The following is an 11,882-nucleotide window of genomic DNA, read 5'->3' as shown; positions in this document are numbered from 1 at the left end:
ACCCCTTCTTAATTGTATGGTGCACACGAGGAAGAGTTTTGGATAGTGATTTGAGGAGTGTCTTTGTAGCCCCTATTGTGTGGATCATCGTTAGAGATGATGACATTTAAACTCCTTCATATAATCCCATAGATATATAGGAATATAGGGATATACGATCTCCCTAGGTAATTCTCTTATGCGTAGTTTTTCGATTTCGTGGGTTTTTATGCACAAATTTTTACATGGCGATAATAAATCTTTTTATGTGGAAATTCTGGAATTTTGTTTTCTGTTCTTCCATTGCGCATGTGATATCGCCCCAGATTTCCCAACAATAATTGTATTCAACAAATACTTATTCAACATTATCATATATATATATATATATATATATATATATATATATATATATATATAGCTTTTAACTCGTAACTAATAATATCTAATTCATCATAAATATTATGATTTATGTCACATTCAATCTTTTTTTATAATTTTTCTTCAACTAATTCATTTTCCCATCACTACTATTATCATTTTCATCATAATAAAATAAATAATTAGAGTCCACAGAAAAAGTCCCAAAATTAATAATTTATTATTTATTATATCAATTATTATTGAGTCGACGACTAAGATGTTACTGTTTTCGGTAGAGAAACAGTGCCTTAACTATCCTGGAATGCTAAGTAGAAAATAAATTAAAATAAATTTATTGTTTTGAGAATTCGTCCCATTACAATGCCATAGCAGAAAACATCTGAGCAATGTTGACAGCGACGTCAGCATCTGTAGCCAGCAGAGGAGTAGGGATCCAACTGGGTTCCAGCTGCAGTCACAGCATGCAGTCCCAAGGGATGCAGCGTGATGTCGATCCTCCTCAATGATTCTGGCCATTATCAGACGAGTAGGAATGCAACTGGGTTCCAGCTGCAGTCACAGCATCCGGTCCCAAGGAATTGATCATGATGTCACTCATAGATTCAGATGCTCCGCAGCAAAAGTTGACTGATGCTGTCATCGTCACTGCCATCTTTCCACTCTACCAGCGTACTGGGCTGCAATGGTTATCCACAACCGAGGAGCCTCATGTGTGTCTGAAAGGCCAAATTCATCAACTTGGAGTGCAGGTGCTGGTGGTGTTGAATCTTCTCAGGGGCAAGCTCTTGGCTATGGAGGGGCAAATTCATCAACAGGGCATGGATGTATATTTGTGCTGTGTTGTTATCAGGAGCCAACTTGCAGCAGCGAAGAGCTGTATGTCTTGCAGCTTGCGGCTGACCATGCTGTCTCTTCTCCCGTCCCTTTCCTCCTGGGTTTTACTCCAGATTTGGTGCATGCATCTGCTCTTCTAGCATCTGCTCTCACCTTTCACTGTGGTCCTCCTGCATCTGCTTGTTTTTAAGCCTCTGGTCTCACCACCTATATTTTCATTCTGGTCCTGCCTGCCTGAGGCTGTTGGCATTGTCACAGTAAAGTGATGATTTGGCCTGCAATCCAAAACTGAAGGGAGTTGCTATTTATTTTTCTCTATTATTTTTTAAAATCATGTTAACAAAATCGATGAGATAGTGTTTATTCTCGTAGTCTTTTTAGGTTCGTTTCAAAGAGAGTAAAACTATATAAGGTTTACAAAATGGATAATTTTTCATGGAGTAAAATGCTTATCAACTAATGATGGGCAAATGATATGTACTATATATATATATATATATATATAATTAATTAATATGAAGAATGAAAAGATCACTCTTATCATATTTTTTTAGTTAATTATAGATTATTTACTTTAATTAATTATCTATAGTATTTCGATTTTTATATATTTTTAATTATATTATGATTTCTATATATAAAAATAAAATATTGAGATCTTTATACATGATTGAAAATTAAATAAAGAGAGAAAAATTTTATTGGAGTAATGAGATTAAATATTTGGTAAGTATAAAAATTTTAATGTAACTTTTGAAAGTACATAGATGCAAAATATTAAAGATAATTCATTATAAAAATAATTATATAATTAATTTTATTTTTATGAGTAAAAAATATATATAATAATGATAATTAATAATAAATCTCATAAATGATACATATTAATTTGACTTCCTAATTAAAACTTCTAAGGAGATTGAATTTACTCTTATATTTGTTAGAGATAAAAAGAGATTAGTTTTTTTTTTATATATTTATATCGTAAAATGTATATACCAATGATAATTAATGATGGATCTCGAAATCTATTATGAATTTAAAAAATTTTAATTCTATCAAGTCTCGCATGAGAAGAGACCATTTCTCTCCCATGAGTACATTTTGACATTCATCCCACAAAGATAATTTCTCATGAATCAAAGTCCTTTCACTGTAGATGTAAACTTCCATTAAGCTCCATCAAGACAAATGACCGTTGCAACACTTACAATAATGTCAAAAGCCAAGACTAATGCATAATTAGCCCAAACCTTTACCATGGAAACAAGGTCAGCTCAACCCTATCCACATGCATCCTACTCCCCCCACCCCCCAATTTCCCCACCCCAACGAAACCACCATTAAAGTACTTCCCAACTTTCCCATTTGCAATTACTTTTATCTCGGCCCCACTCGGCCACCAAAATCCGATCTTTCCAACCCAACCCAACCCAACCCCGTTGGGTATAAATGCCCCCCCCGCCTCCCCACGTCTTTCTCCAAGAGGGAGACTACACCTTGAGTCGAAAAGAACCCATAAAGGAGGAGTCTTGAAGCGGTTGTGGAGAGATGTGTGGAGGCGCGATCATCTCCGACCTCATACCGGCCACGGTGGCGCGGCGGGTGACGGCGGAGCACCTGTGGCCGGGCGGGAGGAGGAGGAGGGGGAAGCAGCAGAGAAGGGAGGTCGAAGAGGACTTCGAGGCTGACTTCCTGGAGTTCGATGATGAGTCGGGGGAGGACGAGTTCGAGGACGAGTTCGATGATGAGGTCGATGTCAATTCCTCTGGTTTCGGATCGAATTCCTCCTTTTCTCGAGGTAATTACAAGAAATTAGTTTAATTTTTTTTTTTTTTTACTTCAAAGGTTACTTTTTTCCCCCTTCAGAATAGCAGATCCTCTTCCCTAAATCAGCTTTCCTTCTATGGATTACCGAGAAATAAGTTTATAACAGGTCATTCTTTTGTTCTTTCTTGGTACTTAAGCTTTGACACTAGAAATGGGATTTCTTTTCTCACCCAGATAACTTTTTCTGCTTAGTTTTAGTTTTAGTTTTAGAGTTTTTTTTTGCCAACTGTTTGCTAGTTCCAATGAAATATGTTGTTTGTCTTTTGCTTGATTCTTCTTTCATCCTTTAATTTCTAAGTCAGATCTTTCCGTCAGAAAATCTTATTGTTTAAAATTCCATTATTTTCTAGGTAGATCTTGATTGTTCACAGGCAGCAGAATAACATGAAGTGATGAAATTATATTAGTAACCGATTGTGGCTGTGGATCCAAACATAGTTTTGGGATAATTGTTATTTGAAGAAGTGATTAAGATACAAATTGATGTTGATTTCAAGATTTTGAAGTTGAATTTTGGTTTGGTCCAAGAAACAAGCATCTTGAATTTGAGAACCAAAATTTGACTGGAATTTCACCTGCAGTTGCTTGCGACAACAGGAATATTTATATGATTTTGTACAGGCACCTCATAATGCGTTAGGTTTTACAATCTGATACGAAAGTAAAACAGAAAAGTTTGTTTCATAGTCACTTCGATTCGCTAATTTGATAAACTTCTGATTGATGAGTTTTAATGTGTGTGCGCTGAGCAGTGACCAGTTGCTTCCAAATCCCTTACCTTCTCTTTTTGTATGGATTTTGGGAGTGTGAAAACGTTTAGGCTTACCTCTTGTTCTACTTTGTATTGCAGAGGTCTCAATCACTCTAAGATCAAGAGGTTTTGGTGGACCTGCATGCAAGTCAGGCAAAAGGAAGAGAAAGAGTCAATTCCGTGGAATCCGCCAGCGCCCGTGGGGCAGATGGGCAGCTGAAATCAGAGATCCCTGTAAAGGGGTTCGTGTTTGGCTCGGGACATTCGACTCTGCTGAACAGGCTGCAAGAGCTTATGATGCTGAAGCTCGTAGGATTCGTGGCCAAAAAGCCAAAGTGAACTTCCCTGCAGGATCAAAATCAGGTGCTAAAAAAAGCATACTGAAACCTACTGCCCCAAGAACTCACACATCAAACATGTCAGAAAAGCTTGAGTGCAAGCATTCCGACCATCCGAATGACCAAGATTGTGTTTTCTATTCTGCTATGGGCCTCTTGGAGGAGGAACCGACCAAGCCTGACTACTTTTACCCCTTTGCAAGTGAAGGACCTTCTGCACCTTGTGAAGGACTGGATTTCCATTCTGCTGAGGAAGGTACTGAGGAAAGTGACTCCTTTGGTCATCCAGAATTCATATGGGAACATGAGGACAAAACCCCTGAGATCAAGTTAGTTGATGTTCCCACTGCTATTGAAGGAAATGGTACTGGGTTGCTGGGAGATGATGGTCATCAGGAGAATTTGAAAAATGGTTGTGGAGCGGAATCCTCTGCGGAAGAGACAACGGCAATCAAATTGTCTAAGAACTTATATGCTTTCGACTCGTACATGAATTTTCTGCAGTTTCCTTACACTGAGGGGAGTTCCAATGTGTCGCTCGATTGCCTGTTTGGTGGTGAACTGGCTCAGGATGATTTCAGTACTGTCAACCTATGGAGCTTCAATGACCTGCCCATGGAGGGCAGTGTCTACTGAGAGACTTCGGCTGTCGCTACCGGTGATCTGTAAATAGGGAGAAAAAATAAGCATTCCAAAGGTGACACACGTTTTCTTTGGCCATGTTGGCTTGCAAGTATCTCCTTGTTCGGAGAACAAATTGGTTCTTTCCCTTAGATTTAGTTTCCTATCTCATGAACCAATTAGAGAAGCTTATGGAGGGTCAGAATTGTTTGAATGCCATCATGAATCAAAGTGTGTTTGGTTTGCAGCATAATCTTCAGGAACAACAGCTTTTTGTTGCTGCTTTGTGGACTCTTGAGTTGACCAGTGTTGACTGTTTCTGTATATGATGTAAGCTAATGGTTTAAGACATGCTGCTGAACCTGGTTCCCTGGTGTGCTTTATTTTCGTTGCTTTCTCAAGATTGGAACTGATGTGAAGCCAAAAGGATGACCTTTAGTCGTTGTTGCACAGATGCAAATATATCATGTATCATCGACAATGATCGTTGAATAAATTCAGTTAGCGGTTGACTAAATTCAGTTAGTGGTTGACAATGATCACTATCTTTTGTTCTTGCTTTGTCGATGGAAATTCTAAACCGAAATCGTGTTGTAGGTGGATATTCCAGTTCTGTTTTTGTGTTCAATTAGCCTGTAATGGTCTTGTTGTTTCTGGATATATGTCCTTCAGGCAACATGCTAACTTTTGTTCAAGGAGAACATGACATGACTCGATGAATGATATTTTGATTTCTTGGAGGCTTCTGTGGTTGAATTTATCTGTATTTTGCTTTTCTTTTTATCTGCAATGTCAATCCTTTAAATAAGTGGAAAGGTTTGCATCTAGTTTTACACTTGACTTCACATCACATTCGACAGCACAAGAACCGTTTTCTTCTACAACTAGATGAATAAGCCTAAACCACCTCGATCACTTTTCTGAGTGATGTTGAACACAAATCTAAAGGTAGGTTTGCTGTGTCAGTAGTTCAGATTGGATTGTGATTGGTGTGTTTAATCTTCAAAAGACACCTGCAGTGCTTTGGGTAGTTAAAATTTCTTTCACTAAAAGGATGATATGAGTTGATGCTTAACAAATGATCTCAAAGAATTCAATACATCTTAACAGGGGTTATCATGGTATACTTTTAATGAGCTTAATAAGAAACTATATACTTTTGGTTACCTCACTAACTTAGTTAATCAAGTGTGCATTGGGGTTTGTTTGGTACGACGTTCCCTCTCAGCACAAGCGTAATGCCACGTCATGGGCTGTAGTCTATGGCCCAAGGCCTGTAACTTTGTGGCCTCCGGCTCGACCCATGTGCATATCAGGTCTCAATGCTCCACCTGAAACGGTTCGGGGCGAACCAGCTGGAGAAACCCGGACGTTAGGGTTGTGTACCGAGAGATAAGCCGCGTCGCTTCGCCTCTATTCCTTTTCCCAGCCGTCGCCACTCGCGAGATTCAAACTTCAGGGTTTCCGGGGGTGGGAGAGCGACGGCGCGCGAACGAGGCCATGGCGACCCGGGTGCTTTCGCAGAAGGAGGAGGACATACAGATGATGCTTTCCGCCGCCGTCCATCTCGGCGCCAGGAACTGCGACTTCCAGATGGAGCGCTACGTCTACAAGCGGAGATCCGATGGTGCCCACCCCCCCAACCCCTTCCTTTTAACTTCTTTGTTTCTCCTGCTGCCTGATCCGTGCTTCCTTCCGTACCATCAAGCTGTCGAGTCCGGCTCAAATTTTCTGCTTTTTGGTCGTGAGGAGAGCTACGGGTAGTAGATCTCCACGAGGGCTTGTTGTTTTGTTTGCGATCTCGATATGGCATGTTAGTGGCAACGAACTCCAGGGAAGAAATCGTTTTTTGTTCATAGGAGTGGTGATTTTGTATGCTTTGTTTCGGAATGATGGTCATTGACCGCTGTAGAAGCTTGTGACTGTCGTCGACCTTGTTCGGAAGATAAAAGAGTTTTCCTTGGTCGGGTATGAGACTTTGGTGTGGCATATCAAAGTCGGAGTTTTTATCGTTTAGGGACTGAAGTAGGCTTATGATGTAGCTGAAGTCGTCCATGAGCTGTGTGCTGGGTTTTGCTAGAAATTGTGACCGTCCCTCATGTAGATGTCACTAAGATTTTGGGTACACAAAATATTCCTCACCGAGCTATCATTAATAAAAGTGCTGGTTGAAGGGGAAAAAGAAAAAAAAGGGAACACGAGTGACACTGTGAGCTAAGAATCACATATAAGATCTGATTATTTTTCCTAACTGATGTGAATGGCATAGGAGTCATAAGCAATGCAAAAAAGTGACTAGTAGACATGGACCTTGATATGTTTTATCAAAACAACTTAATGAAACAAAAGTGCACAGCAGGCTTTAGAGCCTTCTCTACCATTAACACCAGTGGTTCTTTTTGTCAGTATGGTTTACCAGTTTGTTCTACTTAGAATGTTGTATCATTGTAATTGTTATTGGATGACATTGGACATCAAAACCCAATAGTCTGATTGTTCTCAGTGGGGTATAGTTGTAGAAGCCAAAACATAGTGATTATTCAGCATCTTCTACTATCAAGAGCTTAGAAAAATCATAATTACCATTTGACTGGAATAAACGTTCAGGGGTTTGAACCAAGTATCTTGTCCAGCTGACTGTGATGCCTTGCATTTAAGTTAATGATATGGTTTTCATTAGTCGAATTATCAGAGAATATTTGATCTTTTCTGTAGTCATTTGCCACTTACATATGTAATGCTGGTAAGCACTATGTAAATGTACAGCATTTAAAGCATACATCCACAAATCAGTAATCCTATTCTATTACTACCAATTTTAATACTTCGCAACATAACTGATTTTGATTTGCAGTAATTGTGAATTAACTGAAGCAAGAATCAACCTGATTAAGCACTAAAACTAATCAAAACTAATTAATGAACTTACTTAAAGGCATTCGAATCTTAGAGATGACTATAGTTTGATGGACATTAGATTTCATCTGTGTACCATCACTTGATTGTTTGTATATGATCAGTTTGTTTCAAAAACATATATGATGTTCCCATTGTTAGTAATCTGAAACATTTAAACACATACATTTCTGTTTCCTAGTATTTGTTTTTTTTTGCATCCCAGTTATTGTTTTTTTTTTGTTTTAATTTTCGGTGTAGCAACTTATCTTTCATGGAACCCATCAATCCTTACCTGCCGGTTTCTCAAAAATGCATTTATTTAACTGTTCAGGTGTACATATCATCAACCTTGGTAAAACTTGGGAGAAGCTTTGGCTAGCAGCTAGGGTCATAGTTGCCATTGAGAACCCTCAGGATATTATTGTCCAATCTGCACGACCATATGGCCAGAGAGCTGTTTTGAAGTTTGCACAGTACACTGGTGCTTATCCTATTGCAGGAAGGCATACACCTGGAACCTTTACCAATCAGCTTCAGACATCCTTTAGTGAGCCTCGTCTTTTGATCCTTACTGATCCTAGAACTGACCACCAGGTAAGAAAATCAGTATACAAAATAGAAATTTTGTATTTGGATGGATAGGTTTGTTAAAGAATGTCCAATCCATTTACCAACAGCCAATCAAGGAGTCTGCTCTTGGTAACATTCCAACAATTGCCTTCTGTGACACTGACTCTTCAATGCGATATGTTGATATTGGAATTCCTGCAAACAATAAAGGAAAGCTCAGCATTGGCTGCCTCTTTTGGTTGTTGGCAAGGATGGTGCTGCAAATGCGTGGCACTATTCCTCTCGGGCATAAATGGGAAGTAATGGTAAGTTTACATAGACTGTTCACTTTCCAGTTATTGTTTTTGGTTCATAGCAAGCTATGTGTCGATGGATGCACCTTTGCTCAGGGTTAAAGAAATCTTAATGACAACTTCTACAAAGAGTTTATTTGTATCCTCTTAATTGCACAGCAGGTGTGCCAAAGCACAAATCTCGTGAACTTGCAAGTAATTTCGTTCAAAATTCTACATGCCTTTGGGTGTAAGCTTTAAATATCTGCTGATGGGTTCCTGTGGATTCCAATCCATCAAACACGGATGGTTCATCAAACTAATGCGATAATTTTTCATCTTAGGAAGATTCATCATCAGGTCTTTTTTGAAGTATTCTTTAATTACCTTTATTTTCTAACCAAGCAATGTTACTGCAGGTTGATCTGTTTTTCTATAGAGATCCTGAGGAGGCCAAGGAGCAGGAGGAAGAAGAGGCTCCAGTTGCACCTGATTATGGTGCAATGGTACCAAATGATCAATGGACTACTGAACAGTGGATGCCTGATGGTGGAGCTGTATCTGCTGTAGAGCCTCCAGTTACCGGGGTTGAGTCAACTGCTGGTCAAGGTTAGTCTCGCTGACCACATGTCGATATGTATCCTTTTTAAAAGCACCACCACTCTCCATATAATGATCTGTACAATATAGTTTTTATTTGCCTCTGGTATGCTCTGATCAAATCTCTAGGTTAGTGTCACTTACCCAGTTTCATCTACTCCCTCTAACAAGTCATTGGCAAATGATACTTTGGACATTTCCAATTTTGTTTTCAAATGTCCTCTCTCATCACCTTTTATGTGTAATGATCTACCATTAACCATCAGTTGAATAAGGGTATAGGAATTCCAGGATCCGATCAACATGTTGGACAAATATCCACATCTCAAGTTTTCTGCAATAAATAGAAATAAATTTGGTTTACCCTGCTTGGTTTACTGAAAAATCGTTGTTGTTGACATATGAAAATGTGAAGAAAGAGAATGAAGGTCATGTGATTTTACAACCTCTAGATATGATTATATTATGATTCAACCAATTAGATATTTTTTATTAATAGCCTTCTTACTCCGAGGTTAGTATTTGTCTCCTTGTCATCACATTTTTTATGGTGATTAAATCTCGACTTGTTAGCCTGTGGAACACAGAGCTCTTAAATTGGATTGATTTCTTGTAGTTGGATGGCACAGAAAGTTCGTCTTTATAATTCTTGCAATTATGTCCAATATAGGATAGTTTCAATATCAGAACTAACATCAATTTTTAAGAGCACAATTTTGCGAATTATATACTTGCAAGGAACTAAATCTTAGCTGTAATGATGGTTTGAACAAGTACATTTTGATCCATTAGACATAGACGTACCTTGTCCAATTCCATGTGCTCCAAGGATTGGATCCACAACATATTTATGTCTTTCCTATCAGCAGCTCCTGTGGGTGCGGAGGGATGGGATGTGGCTGCTGCTCCACCTGTGGAAGCTGGTGCTGCTGCTGCTGCTGCTCCCACGGGCTGGGAGTAAAATGAATGTGACGAGTAGTTCCACATATGAGAATTTAATTTTTGTTTAGGCATCACATTCAGTGCCTCTCTCTTGCGTTTTTTATTTATCGTTTGGCCAGCCATTGTTATATTTGCCGATTTATCTTGAAACATTTCAACAAATTTGACGCAGATCGTTCTTTCTTATCTTGTTTTCTGTGCTCATTAAGTTTATATTGTGAATTATTGTCTTTTAAGAATATTGAATTCAGCAAATACAAGTCTCTTTTTACTAATGGTTGTTTATATGGAATATAATGTATTTGCTAGTCACATGCATATATATCTTGTTGTGAAGTTATATTGTGCTGCAATAGTCAGAATAATAATTAGAAGAATGACTTGTGCAAGTGGAAGGATGATGGCAGTGAACAGGTTTCATGGCGGCGGCGTCGTAATCGCAACTTCTCGTTCCACAATCTGACCATGCTTTCGTTTGATGCCATAAAGTCCTGGAAATCGGCTCTATCGCCTCATGATTTTTCTTGACCTTCACAAGCCCATTGCTTCCATCGTTTCGTCGTCGATATTGTCGGTGTTGCCTACATCGTGAACCACCCCTTCGGTGTCACGTTGTTGGCAGCGGAGCTTTGGGGATCGCAATGGTGTGTTTGGGAGCGATGACCTTGATGTGCCTGAGGTCGAGGGCGACAACCACAATTACTGTGAATCACGCCTAGGGTAGGTCGACATAGTAAGTCGATAAGGGAGGTGGACTAGTGGATCGCTGATGAGGGAGGTGGACTAGTGGATCGCTTTACCAGGAGGACAAATATAGATCGTTAGATATATTTTAAAAATATCTAGTGGATCGCTGATGAGGGAGGTGGACTAGTGGATCATCTCACCGGAAGGACAAATATAGATCGTTAGATATATTTAAAATATATCTATATCTAGTGGATCGCTGATGAGGGAGGTGGACTAGTGGATCATTTCACCGGGAGGACAAATATAGATCGTTAGATATATTTAAAATATATCTAGTGGATCGCTAATGAGGGAGGTGGACTAGTGGATCATTTCACCGGGAGGATAAATATAGATCGTTAGATATATTTAAAATATGTATATTGAAATGCATGTAGTTACGAAGGTAAAATATTTAATTTTACTTATCTTAATGTTACGAAGGTAAAATAATTACCACGAACCACACCCACAGTAGGCTTGCTCGACAGTAGGGTAGGGAGTCAAGCCACAGCCTCTCGTGGCTCATGGGAAATCGCACCTTCGCCACCCCCTTGTATCTCGTCGACGATGGCGACTTCCTCAGTGTCAAAGTTTATTAACATGACACTTGAAATGATGGACTTTATTAACTTGCTGATTATATTATTAAATTTTTCATTCTTATGAACACATTTTTAAGGTCTATACGCTCAAAGAGACTACAGAATTATAATAGGAACATTGTTAATAAGAGCAATACGAAAAACTATAAAGTAAAAATTAATAATAATAATTTTATGCTATGAAACAAATAGCTTATACTAATGTAAATTCTAATATTCATAATTTTAAGTAAATCTTAACACATGTAGCAAAGCACAACTCTATTGACTTGTCCATTAACAGAAACAACTATAATATGTAAAAAAAAAACTTAATTATTTCACGAGAACTATCAATGTCTCTGGCGCGATTATCTCGTTTAGCAAATTGACAAAGCCAATAAACTCACTATTTAACCTCTAAATGGTTAAATAGAGAAAGAACTTGGGACATCACAAACCAGTTATAAAAAAGAATATAAGATATTTATAAGAGAATACGAGTTGGAATAAAATTCACGATCAAATAATTTAAATCGACTTCATGGAC

At 38.6% G+C, this 11,882-nt stretch overlaps 2 protein-coding genes across 3 annotated transcripts; both read left to right on the top strand.

Annotated features, from left to right (window-relative positions):
- The first annotated feature begins 2,677 nt into the window (after window positions 1-2,677).
- LOC135626228 (ethylene-responsive transcription factor 1-like) lies at window positions 2,678-5,481 on the top strand. Its single transcript, XM_065131396.1, has 2 exons — window positions 2,678-2,998; window positions 3,878-5,481. Exons 1-2 carry the CDS (start codon window positions 2,749-2,751, stop codon window positions 4,750-4,752), a joined length of 1,125 nt encoding a protein of 374 aa, XP_064987468.1. The 5' UTR covers window positions 2,678-2,748; the 3' UTR covers window positions 4,753-5,481.
- A 599-nt stretch (window positions 5,482-6,080) lies between these two features.
- Window positions 6,081-10,294, top strand: LOC135627136 (small ribosomal subunit protein uS2-like). Of its 2 annotated transcripts, none has more exons than XM_065133129.1 (5): window positions 6,081-6,364; window positions 7,967-8,229; window positions 8,313-8,510; window positions 8,897-9,086; window positions 9,944-10,294. In XM_065133129.1, the coding sequence occupies exons 1-5, from the start codon at window positions 6,238-6,240 to the stop codon at window positions 10,036-10,038; spliced, it is 873 nt and encodes a 290-aa protein (XP_064989201.1). In that variant the 5' UTR covers window positions 6,081-6,237; the 3' UTR covers window positions 10,039-10,294. The 2 variants fall into 2 exon arrangements, with proteins under 2 accessions (XP_064989201.1, XP_064989202.1); XM_065133130.1 differs by having other exon boundaries at window positions 6,082-6,364; window positions 9,947-10,294.
- The last annotated feature ends 1,588 nt before the right edge of the window (window positions 10,295-11,882 follow it).

This window comes from Musa acuminata, chromosome BXJ2-11, assembly GCF_036884655.1.
Source record: "Musa acuminata AAA Group cultivar baxijiao chromosome BXJ2-11, Cavendish_Baxijiao_AAA, whole genome shotgun sequence".
NCBI classification, from domain to species: Eukaryota; Viridiplantae; Streptophyta; class Magnoliopsida; order Zingiberales; family Musaceae; genus Musa; species Musa acuminata.
This window is presented reverse-complemented; position numbering and strand designations above follow the sequence as displayed.

Coding starts and splice junctions, on each gene's coding strand:
- LOC135626228 (XM_065131396.1), top strand. CDS start 2,749: ATGTGTGGAGGCGCGATCATCTCCGACCTCATACCGGCCACGGTGGCG. Junction 2,999..3,877: donor GAATTCCTCCTTTTCTCGAG/GTAATTACAAGA, acceptor TTTGTATTGCAG/AGGTCTCAATCACTCTAAGA.
- LOC135627136 (XM_065133129.1), top strand. CDS start 6,238: ATGGCGACCCGGGTGCTTTCGCAGAAGGAGGAGGACATACAGATGATG. Junction 8,230..8,312: donor ATCCTAGAACTGACCACCAG/GTAAGAAAATCA, acceptor ATTTACCAACAG/CCAATCAAGGAGTCTGCTCT. Junction 9,087..9,943: donor TGAGTCAACTGCTGGTCAAG/GTTAGTCTCGCT, acceptor CTTTCCTATCAG/CAGCTCCTGTGGGTGCGGAG.